Source organism: Ambystoma mexicanum, chromosome 10 (assembly GCF_040938575.1).
Source record: "Ambystoma mexicanum isolate Mex_15411 chromosome 10, UKY_AmexF1_1, whole genome shotgun sequence".
Classification (NCBI taxonomy): domain Eukaryota; kingdom Metazoa; phylum Chordata; class Amphibia; order Caudata; family Ambystomatidae; genus Ambystoma; species Ambystoma mexicanum.
In genome coordinates, this window is record NC_090932.1 from 1,292,736,442 (window position 1) to 1,292,748,773 (window position 12,332).

The following is a 12,332-nucleotide window of genomic DNA, read 5'->3' on the forward strand; positions in this document are numbered from 1 at the left end:
AAGCGCGAAAACGCAGCAAAAGCTCGAGAGCTAAGCACGAGGACTCCCAACACTTGAACGTGCGGTAAAAATCTGAGGATGGCTGCCAGGGGTGGGGCTTAGGGAGAAGGCAGTCATTGGCTGGGGGCAGTATGACCCAGAGACCAGCGATTGGCTACTACTGAGAAAGACAGATCAGAAAGGAAACTGATACTGATTTTTTCTGTACCGAGGATTCCCGGCCTGACGACGGGGAATATTCATGAGCATGTGAATCCATGCCAGACCCCATGCTGGAGAATGTTATCTACGACATTTCTGTCAAGTCACCACTCGTGATCTTCTGGTAGAGAATCTCTGCTTAACGAGCCCCCTAGGGTGTTGAGTTCCCCTGGAACATGTTGGGAAGTCTTGAACATCCTCTGTTTGAGTGCTCATTTCCATATTTTCTGTGCTAGCCTGGACAAATTTGGAGAAAGTGTGCCCCCTGCTTGTTAATATAAAACATTGCAGTGGTGCTGTCTGTGAGAATTTGTACCGACTGATTTGTCAGGTGCGTTTCGAGGGCTTTGAGCGCTTTGAATAGTGCTAGAAGTTCCAGCAAGTTCATTTGGTTCTGTGCTGTGATACGAGTCAAAAGACCATGTGCTGTCAGATGAAGGTGATGGGGCCCCTACCTGGAGAGTGATGTGTCTGTTGTAACTTCCATTTGCACCGCTGGGTCATGGAAGGGTTTTCCCTTCAACATATTCTCATTAGGTAAATGCAAGATACCATCATACCGAGCAAAATGCATAGCCTTGTGTACGCTTATCTGGTGACCAGCGTGATACTGAGGAATTTGCAGCAGTATTATTTGGGATTATTTCCTTTGATGGAAAGACTAGATCTTCCTCTGTTTTTATGATAGCTCCTAGGAAGTGCTTCTGTTAGTCTTGTTTGGTACAAGGCTTGAATTTTTCTCATTTATCGAGAAGCCCAATTGGAAAAGAAGGTTGATTGTTTTTTGGGTATTTTGCTTGCAAATTCGGGGTGTTTCACCCGTGATCAGCCAGTCGTCTAGGTAGGGGTATACTGGGATTGCCTCTGTGCGCAGGTGCGCTGCCACCACCGCCAGTACCTTGGAGCGGATGCTATACCGAAGGCTAGCACCTTGAATTGGTAGAGCTGGTTTGCTATCTTGAAACGCAAGAATTTTCTGTGCGCTGGGAACATTTAAATATGGAAATAGGCATCTTTCATTTCCAAGGTTGCCATGTAGTCCCCTTGCTTTAGCAGTGGGATTACTTCTTGTAGTGTTGTCATGCAGAATTTTTGTGGCTTGACATAGGTGTTTGCCGGACGAAGATCTAATACAGGGTGCATGGTTAGATCTTTTTTGGGCCCAAGGATGTACGTTGAATAGATACCCTACCTGGTTTGCCAGGATGATTTCGACGGCATCCTTTAACAGCAGTGCTTCCACCTCTTCCCCAAGTATACGCTGTTCCTCCTTTGTGGTGGTCGCGGGGAAGGTAGGGGGGTCGTTGTAGCAGCTCTATGCAAAAACTGCCCCCACAGTAGAAAGCACCCACCTGTCTGAGGTGATTCCCTCCCATGCGTGTGTGAAGTGTCCTCCTACTGAAGTGACATGTGAGGAGACCTGAAGCGGGTGGTCCTTGCTTTGGGGTTGTGGTTTAACCTCTGAAAGAGGAGGATCTGCCCCTGCTGCAAGATCTTTGCTGGCCCCTCTGGAAGCCTTGAGGATTACCCTTGTGTAGAACCTCAGGATGAACCCTGGCTCTGGTGTATCCAGATCCCCTTTAGGAATTTTGTCCCCTGAAGCGACGAAGATTATATCCGTCCCTTTGACCTGAGTGTTTGTTGGTGAGCTGGCCCAGTGACGTTCGAGTGTTGTACTCTTCTTTTGCGCTTTTCAGTGCATCCTCTACTGCCTTGCCGAATAGAACATTAGGCCCGATCGGCATGTTTCGAAGAGTCGCTTGTGTATCCAGCTTAAAGCCCAGCTGACGCAGCCACGTGTGCCGCTTGATAAGAGTGCCTTCTGCAATAATTCTCCCTGTATGATCAGCTGCATCCAAGTTGTTCTTTAAAATGCAGTTGGAAACAGCTTTCCCCTCTGACACTGCGAGGGGGAATTGGGATTTTAATGGCTCTCGGGCTGAAGCCATTAATGTGGCTATTTTGTCCCATTTGTGGCAGTCGTAGCTTGCCAGCAAGGTCGTATTGTTTGCAATTCCCGCCTGATATGCTGCAGAGGTAGCAACTTTCCTACCAAAAGTTTATATTTGTTTGCTTTCCATATTGGCGGGTGCCTCTGATGATGCGATAGGTGTTCCCGCCCTGTTCCTATTGGTGGTAACATCTAATGAGTCCGGTTTTAATTGCCCTCTGATGTAGAGTGGGTGTGAGGGGACTGGATGGAAAAAACATTCTATGCAGGGGTTTACTGCCCGCGTTAAGTTAGATTTTACCAAAGATGGCTGAATTTGCCTTTGCACAATTGTAATAAGGGGATTAAAGTGGTTGCTGTCTCCCAATATATTTTCGATAAAATCTTTGTCTACTTGTTGGTCTTGTGTCTCTATCTGGAAGTGTTCGGCTACCTTTAGGAGCATGTCATTGAGCTGGATCTGGTTATCTACCAGTGAGTCCACCACTGGTGGATCTGTATGGTCTGGAGACGGTATGACAAATGTCTTCCTTGTCTTCGTCATAACAGTGGCCCACCTCCCTATGTCGCGATAACGCGATTGCCCAGAGGACAGGGAACTGGTGGGCCTTCCCCTTCACGCCGTGTGCGGCCTTGTAGTCGGTGTGGATGTCGATTTATGGCCTTGGGTTGTGTGCTTAGCGTATGAGAGCTTGTCTGTGCTGGTGCCGCCAGGTGTTGTCCCTGTAACAGAGCCGTTGGCCTGTCTGGTGGTGTCGGCGGCTTGCACGTGGGAATCCAAAAGATCCCTTTTGCCGTCGTCGTCACTGAAGATGGCGATGCTTCTGTCACTGGAAGCACCTTCCACGTCCATGGCGGATTTGGCCTGCATGGCGTGGTGGGCCCAGCGCTTGGTCTTTCGGTCCTTCAAAGTTCTGGGTTTAAAGAGCTTGCAGACTTTGCAGTGGCCCCTCGGAAGACAGATTGCACATCTGGTGACATTCCTTCCAGGGAAATTTTGTATTGCATGTAGGACATTTAAAAGGTGCATTTTCCATTTCAAATTGGAAAGGCATCTTGGCGAGTAAGGTGGGAAGAAGGGGAAATATGCATTCTCTTATTATGACCAAGATATGAACCACCTCCCACTCTCCCTACTGTGAGGGCCGAGGCCTGGTGTGGCCTTCCAAGATGTTGTGGAAGTTCAGCAAGGTAAGTTCTGCAGCCGACGAAGAAAGTCCTTGAAATCGTTGCCGAAGTTGTTGTAAGGAACAGCTAAGGCAGGACAAAAAGAGCAACTAGCTTTAATTTGGATAATAAATGGTGTCAGCCAGAAAGGAACTCTGCGTTCAGCATCCGACAATGATGGCGGAAAATAGCAATCTGAGGGTCCTCGACGCGTGAAGGACCATGGGTAGTACAGAGGACGTCACATTAGGGATAGTATTACTAGCACGCCCTGTCGACGTCCCTTTTTGAATTTAAAAAACAACAACTGTAATACTCAGCAGCTTCCACTAGATGTCGGCCTATGCATAGCATGTGATCTCATCATGTGTTGCAGTGGCCCATGAAACCACTATTGGAGCAAAGCGGCTAGTTGCCATCAGCTAATCCCAGAGGTCCCTTCAGATGAATTGGCGGGCCTGGAACACATGTGCAATCACCATCGCTGTAGGCCATAATTAATGGCCTGTGGACCCACAATTGGAGCAAAATGACAAGTGGCTCTGGCCCTGAGAAAGGCCCAGTGGCCTCTTCAGGTGGCTTGGTAGGGTCAGCAGCCTCCAGTGGCATTGGGCTGTCTGGACAAGTCTGGAAGAACTGCTGTGGGTATAGTAGCCAATTTACATGGTCAGGGATCATTCCTCACGGGCACATCAGGTTGCTCTGGGATAGCTGGGACAGGTGCTGCCCCGAAACAGTAGCTACAGGGCATTCCTAATGGGCAAAAATGGGTGGGTCAGAGATGTCCTAGCCTCACTATCAGACTTCCCACAAACCACTATAGCTGAGCTGGCGCCATTCCTTTGGGCTGCCAATCCCTCCCTTGCTTCTGCTCACTTTTAAACACCACAGTCAAGAAGGTGGCACCACTGGCCTATTCCAACTGTTATCCTTTTACTTTCACTTTCCTTTCCCTTTACTCTAGTTTATTGCCAGCCTGTTTCAATTTGGTATTATATCCATTTTGAAGAAACCCACCGTTCGCATAACCAATCCAGCCAACTATCTTTTTCCTTACTTCTGCAATATTCAGACGTTTTTGACGGTGCTTTGTTAAACCGCATCACTGTGTACCTGGAGGCCCACTGACTGAGTGATCCCCACCAATTTGGGATGTGAAACACACAGCAGATCAAGGCAGTACTTATGCATAGGTCTTTTACTCCACCCACTATGGTTCACTACTACCATCAGTCCCAGTTAACCATCTGTCTCTTGAGGACTCACTTTTTGGGTTTCAGGAAGCGTTCTGGATTGTGTGGCCTCCCAAATAGCAGATTCCATTTCCTGGAACACTGACAATCTCTGCCCATTAGGTGGCTCAGAGGGACCTGAGGAAATTTAACAATCAACCTAGCTGCAAGACATTCCCAGGGGGCACATAGGCGGGTGCCCGGGTGATGCCAAAACGTGCCCTGTATGCAGGACCGCAAGCCATGCCCAGCGACACCTTAGGTATGATAGAGTAAATCAACAAATGGAGAACATTAATGTCTAAAAAAATAGCTCATTGTCAGATGTGATGATGCCTGTTCTGATGGCAGTTTAATTCTCTGATGCATACCATGTAGAACTCAAAGAATAAACAATACAACATAATTAAACCTTTTTGTAAGTACAATAATGAATGAATGGGTAAAACATTGTCATCTTAACTCAGAGGAGGTTAGTAAAACATTGAAAAGCAAATGACCATGCTGATAGTCACCTCCTCATATTTGCAACAGCAGAAATGGTATTGTGGATGCGGGTTATAGTAAGCATGTTAGCGATTGAAGCTACTCCACGCCCCTTGTCCGAGATCTAAAGAGAACAGAGGAAAAAAATTCCTATTAAATATCAAGATCCCAGTAACGCTTTCTTTTGGTTGTCTGAAAAGAGTAATAGCAAACTCCCACAAAGAGCTGTCACTTCCAAACTGAGTGCATTCAAAGGTTTGATAGGCAAGTGAGAAAATGGTCAGTGACAGTCGTCACTGAAAAATGGATCAGACAAACGCTCAGCCTTTTGGTCATTGCATCTTTTAAACATTTTTTATTTTGTTAACATGGCATAAATAAATGTGGCCTCATTCGGAGGTCTTCAGAATTGGATAGAAAATACGGACAAGGGATTCCCACGCATATTACTGCATATTTGTTACAATAAGGATAGCATGGAATCTTTGCCCACATCTTTTTACTGCATACCACAAATCTAAAAATTAGTCCCTAAGCATCCTATAGCAAGTACACAGGATAGTTATTTAGGCAACTGTGATGAATTTTAGGACGTACATTTTGCATTTCTATTTATTATTCATTTAACATTGCATTTTTATACGTTACTGTACTCTAGAATCTTGAAGCTAGAGTGTTCAAGGCAGTTCCAGTCGTGTGAGTATCAGAAACAAAGTTCAAGAACATTGTTTATTTATTTGCAATGCGCACCAGACCCAGGGGCATCAGGGCGCAGTAAGAGAAACAAGGATGCTTTCAACTTAAAGTTACATAGGTTACATAAGTAATATACAACAATTTACATCTGAGAATACAATTCGGTAAACGTACATACACGTTGAATAAGCGAAGTGAGGTTACACAGTAAAAATGTAACATATAAAAGCTTTGTAAAACCTATATACAGTTAGAATTAGCCGGTGATGTAGTGAATAAATAAGAAGGAAGGTTAGTCCCTGGCATGTAGGTGGTCTCGAACTCAGCCATCTAGTAATGTAATGTCTTAATGGTCTTTATCTCTGAGCCATTTGATAGTATTGCGTCTGAAGTTCAAAAAAGTGTGATCTGCCCTCAGAGAAGAAGGGAAGGAGTTCCATATTTCGGCTGCTTTGACCGGGAAGCTGCTCACTCCAGCCTTTGTCAGTTTGAACCTGGGTACAACTAGACAGTTTGTACTGGAAGACCTAGATGTTTTTCTGTTGATCCTTTCCACAAGGTATCGGGGGGTGGAGGGGGAGCAGCATTATTTAGGCATTTATAGGTGAATGAAGAAGTTTTAAGCAGGATTTTGTCACTAGCGGACAACCAATTGTTCTGTCTCCTAGCCTCTGAAATATTTTCTTTCCTAGCAATGCCCTGTGCCGCTCTTAGGGCATCATTTGGCAGAATTTGGATTTTGTTAATAATGTGCTTACTGGTGCCTAGGTAAAGGGAGTTGCAATAGTCCAGCTTGGACAAAATTAGCGCTCGGGCTAGTGTAGTGCAACTGTCCTTGGATAGAAAAGGCTTGCCAGCTCTGATCAGTTTACATGTATATGCGGAGGCTGATGACATAACATTGACCCGTTTAGCAGAGGATAGGGTGGAGTCTTTACCAACTTTGATGAAGTTGCCATCAATATTAAAAGGAGGTGTATTTGAGGCCTAGTCTGTTAAGGTTGAATGCAGTCCCCAGAATAAGGAGCTCAGTTTTGTCATCCTTCAGGCATAGACTCTGGGCAGCCATCCATACCTGGATGATGATAGATTTTATTCACCAAGGCCAAATCCCTTGTCATAATCCCAGGTAAGCGGTAGGAGAATCTGGGTATCATCTGCATAATTTGTGTAGGTGACACCAAGATGGTCCAGATCCTCGAAAAGGGGCTTAGTAAATATATTATACATGGTTGGTGAGACACAGGAACCCTGTGGCACACCATATGTAATTGAAATGGGGTCTGCTGCCGCTGAGGGCGAGAAGACCCTCATTGTCATGTTGCTCAGAAAGGATTGGATCCATGCTATGGCATCCTGTGAAAAGTGAGCTGCTGAGCCAAGGTGATTGCATAAGACCTTGTGGTCCACCAGATCGAAGGCAGCCGAGAGATCTAAGAGAAATAGTAAGGCAGTATTCCCCCTATCCTTCAGTTTGTCAATCAGAGCGGTTTCAGTGCCGTGTTGGGGCCTGAAACCAGAATGACGGATTCCCAGGAGCCGATTGGATTCTAAGTAATCCTGTATCTGGAGATAGGCCATTCTGTCTAAGATTTTAAGTAGAAAAGGCACTGTCGTGATTGGCCTATAGTTGGTGGGGATTGATGGATCAAGTGTCTGCTTTTTAAGGAGGGGAAAGACCCAAGATTCCTTTAGGTTATTGGGGATGGAGTCAGATGAGAAGGAGGCATTAATTAGCTTGGTTATGAAGTGTGTAAGGTCTCTCGCGGCACCTTTGATAATTTGTGTTGGGCATTTGTCTGACAGTTTGAAGGTTTAAAATTATTTTTTCAACCTCAAGGGTTGAGACTCTTGTAAAGCTGAATCGTTGTACTGGTTTATGCGAGTGCATGGAAGTACTGGCAAGTGGGTCTGAGTTGGGTAGATTAGCTTTTTTGTTTGCAATATTGTTCTGGAGGAGGGTGATTTTGTTAATTAAAGTATCCTGAATGTTGGTGCACCATATTTTATCCTTCACGCAATTGTCTGTTACAGGTATAGGAGCTTCCAACTCTTAAGATGACAAAGAGTTCCTTTGTGCTAGAGCTAGCTTGACAAATCCTATTGTTGTAAGTTTCCTGTTTGGTAAGTATTATTTCTTTACTATAGAGGGCTGAGATGTTGGTGAGGTTGGTTTTATTTTCATGGTTGGGTAGATGTCTCCAAGCGAATTCACATTTTCTTTTTTGTGCTCTCAAGGATTTGAGGTACAGTGTGAACCAGGAGTTCAGATGGGCTCTAGGTTTGCTTTTCCTCATTTTTAGGGGGGCAATGGTATCTAGTGCTGTGGTTATGATATTATATTCTTCTACTAAAGTGGTAGGGTCACTGGAATCTGGCAGAGAGTTGAGGATAGTGTCATGATGCCTACCCCCGGTCATCCGGATCAAGCTCATCAGCCCTGGGAGCAGGCATCCAGGTGCTTACTAAAAGCCCAGCAGCCCCGGCTAGGGGCTGTCTGGGTACAGTCCTGGCACCACTGGCGCCAGGCTCATGTACATTACTTACCTCGTGCAGACCATGCTGCAATGAAGTCAAGCCAACGTGAGGCCTGAATGGGACTACTTTGCATCAGGGACTATTTTTTACTCGGGTGTGGTTCTGAGGGACTTCTTACCTGAGACTACTTTGAAGGCTATTTAAACCACGCCCGAACAGCAGCACATGCTTCGCGTTATTCTGAATCCAGCAGCGTAATGTAACGCTCACCTGATTCTCGCAGAGGCGCCGGTCTTGACTCGGCGACTACCGTATCTTCAAAGGTGATGTGTAGCACCCGGTTGGCTCTTTGGGCTGGACCTCTGTGCACTGTATGCCTGACGTGTAGAGTAAGATGTCTGCAGATAGAAAATATGGGGTTAATGAACTGGGGTTATTGGGGTGTCCCTATCTCTTTCCTCTTCTCCTCTCCTGTAGACCCCCAAAGGTTAACGCTCTCACCTTAGGTAAGTGAATGCCGAGCTCTCCATCTGCCTCGGGGCAGGGTGCTGTAACCAGTTTCTTCACTGGATAGGTAGCGCAGACCTCTTGACTTCAGAGGACTGCTGTCCGTCGTTTACTGCACGAACTGTAAGTTTCGAGTCATTCAAATGTCTTTAAAGTCTTTAGTAATGATGTCTCTTGTTTTGCAGGGTTCCGGCGATGGCGGATGACGGGCTGAAGTGAGTTGAAGATGGAGCCCGTGTGATGAATAGAAGCGCCTGGAAGCACGTAAGTAAGCGCTTGTTGCCTGCTTCACTATGCGCTCTGTCTTTTTATTTTGCAGGTACGAGTTCGGAGCGGCTGCAGGGTGCCGGAATACCCACTGGATTAGATGTGGAAAGGAGTAATGGCACGTGAGTATTAAAGTTCCCCAATGTCTTTAAACGCACCTTGTTTTGTCTTTCAGATGCGGGATGCAGCGCCGAAGGCCTCCGGAGCGTGCGAAGAGTTGGTAAACTTTTGTCTTTCAGATGCCGGAATGCAGTGTGAAGACCTCCGGAGCGCACGAAGAGTAGGTAAGCCTTTGCCTTTCAGATGCCGGAATGCTAACCTGTTCTTTCTTGTCTTTATAGGTGTTGCTGAAGACTGGATTCAGGATGGTAAGCCTTTGCCTTTCAGATGCCGGAATGCTAACCTGTTCTTTCTTGTCTTTATAGGTGTTGTTGAAGACTGGATTCAGGATGGTAAGCCTTTTTCCTTAGGCCCAGGACCGGATGCAGAAGACACGATGAGCGTTCTGCTGCAGAGGTTGCAGAATAACGCAAAGCAAGATTCATCCACCGGGTGTGGTTTAAATAGCCTCCTGTAGTGCTTAGGTGTCTCCTTCCACAGCCACGCCTAAGTAAGAAAAGAGTTCCTGGTAAGAAAAGAGTTCCTGCCTTCCAGAAGAGTTCCAGTGTTCTGAATCTAGGGAGTGGCTCCAGCCCCACCCAACAGGAAAAGTAGTTCCAAACAGAAGAGGATCAGAGGCTCAACTGGCAGGCAAGTAAGCAGCATGGTCTGCTGAAGGTAAATCCACCCAAGCATTATGAGCCCGGCGCTTCCAGCGCTGGGACTGGGCATATTTATGAGCCTGGTGCCACTGGCGCCAGGACTGGGTCCAAAAGGTCCCAATTGGGACTGGTTGGCACTCGGAACCTGGGTTATGGATCTGCTTCCAAGGGAGTTGGGAAAACCCTGACCTTTTGGAAGCAGAGATCATGACACGTAACGCTCGCCGTGTCTGCAGTCAGCATCCAGTCTTCAGCCACGCCCGCCTCGAATCCAGAGCTCCTAGAACACGAAGAAAGAAGAAGGAAAGGTTAGAACACGGACATTATTTTACTTCCTTACCTGATTCCGGATCCATCACGTTTTCGAACTTGGAAAGGACATTATTTTGCACGCGTCGCATCGCCAGCTGCAGCGCCGCGCCATACTCAACCGTCCTCACAGCATTTTTTAATTTCGGCGCTGCCTCCATCATTTTCTTCGCCGAACTCCAGCACCTAGGAGATAAGAGAAATATAAGGTGAGCCGAGAGAAAGCCAACAAATACAATCTCTTTTTACCACCATAGACTTACCTGATTTACCACAGGAGGAAATATTCTTTATCATCCCGCAACTTCTTACGCCGCACCTATAAGGAGAGAGAAAACAACAAGTTAAATACACGCATCTTTTACCGGACAGTGTTAGGTAATGCAGACTCTTACCTGAACGCCATTAGCTGCCACAAGAGAATCTTTTGGACCAGCTGCAATACACGAAGGGAATGGGACAAGAGTGAACATCGGACATATTGAACTATTTGGACTTTATACTTACGGGTTCCTGTCAGGAATCTCAGAATCAATATTCAACCAGAACTCTTCCAACGCCTTCGAACCAGTGAATTAACTGGTATCTACGCGCCCCTGCATTCCACGCAGGATGGAGAGCTCATCATTTAAAAACATAAGGTGAGATTACTGAGAGGGAATATCGGAGGTGATTAGTGGGGAGAACAGTGGGGTGCCATTACTAGAGTCCACGGGTGGCTAAATCCCTCTCTCCACTTGCAGGAGAATACTTCGAGCCAAGCAGACGAGATTAGGCAGGCCAGTCCAGTCCGTCATCTCTGCACTACGCTTCACGTTGGAGGAGACCGCAGCTGTCCGGGTCCCATCGACGCCCCTGTGGGAACCAGGTGAGCGTAACAGATAGGTGTTACGAGTGGTATGAGCTCATCTAGCGTGATATTCTTTTTGTTCCTAGAAAGAATTGGGAGAGCTACTAAGTTCTTTTTGGTGGGGAGAATTTTGACTGAGAGGGTAAATGAAAGGAGGTAGTGGTCAGTCCACAACTGAGGTGTTATGGAATTGAGGCCTTAAAGTTGAGTTCTGCCACCCAATCTAGTGTTCTGCCTTTATTGTGTGTAGAGAAAGTCACTCTTTGGGTGAAGCCAAGTTCAGTGAGCACATTACAGATTGCTGTGTCTTGCTGGTCATTAGGGTCATTAAAGCCCAGATTGAAATCCCCCAGCAGAAGTATTTGAGATGTGGTTTTCAGGTTGCCAGACAGAATTGTGGAAATGTCCTCTTCAAAAGCACCAATGGGGCTTGGAGGTCTATAAATAAGATGGATAGTGAGCGTTTGGGAGTAGGAGATGGGTGTTTTTGCAGTGAGAGATTCACAAGATTTGATATTAGGTGAAGGTACGGTTCTACGTTATTTCGCCGCTGGATTTTTCATCGCGGGACTTTTCATCGCCGTTTTTTCATCGAAAAAAAAACTCATCCTATTTTTTTTATTATTCCCTTACACCCACAACTATTTAATTTTTAACCCCCGCCCCCAAAAAAAAACGATGAGTTTTTTTTCAATGAAAAAACAGCGATGAAAAGTCCCGCGATGAAAAATCCTGCGGCGAAACAACTGTATACCGAAGGTACAAGTCTCATGTCAAGGTTGGATTTGGTTATGAAAGCTATGCCTCCCCCCACGAGTTGATCCGGTCGGCTCTGAATATGGTATAATTGCCAGGGACTGCAAGGAAGAGGGTAGTGGCCACTAGAGATCTGGCATTTATTAACGCTCCCTGGGACGTAGTGGCTAGGTTGATTATTGAGGGAAGACTCATAAGTCTTGGTTGTAGGTAAGGCAATAGGAGTGTTATTATATTTCTTAACAGTGTGTTTGTTAGGTAGGCATTCTATCCTCGGGCAAATGTTGGTTGTGGTTCTGGCAGGAGGTTCATGCAGTCTAGACAATCTAGCACGGAGACTTGAGTTTCTTATTGTAGTGTGGCAGGGTACGTTAGTTTTAGCTAAGCCCTGGGAGCAATCATAATTTAAAGGCGGTAGTTGGTTAAGGATGATGGAGGGATCATCTTAGGTTTGGGATTTGGTAGCCACTGACAAAGCACTGCTGAGAGTTAACGTTCAGCAGGTGTGGATGAGGAGTAGGTGGGGTTCCTGTAATGGGTGGAAGAAAGAGGTCATGGTGTAGTATGGAGAGATTGTAATGGTATGCCCTGTAATGTGGAAGCTTTTTCTGGCGCCAGTAGGGTGCACAGTAAATACAGATGTAGGACGGACGTTGCGTACATATTGCACT

General features: G+C 46.2%; 1 protein-coding gene across 1 annotated transcript in view; it reads right to left on the minus strand.

Moving 5' to 3' along the window:
• LOC138492254 (acyl-CoA dehydrogenase family member 11-like) overlaps window positions 1-12,332 on the minus strand; it is a 1,439,352-nt gene that overhangs the window by 548,010 nt on the left and 879,010 nt on the right. The window contains exon 8 of the mRNA XM_069619296.1: window positions 5,067-5,161. Within this exon, the coding sequence (XP_069475397.1) occupies window positions 5,067-5,161 (95 nt within the window). The remainder of the gene's footprint in view (window positions 1-5,066; window positions 5,162-12,332) is intronic.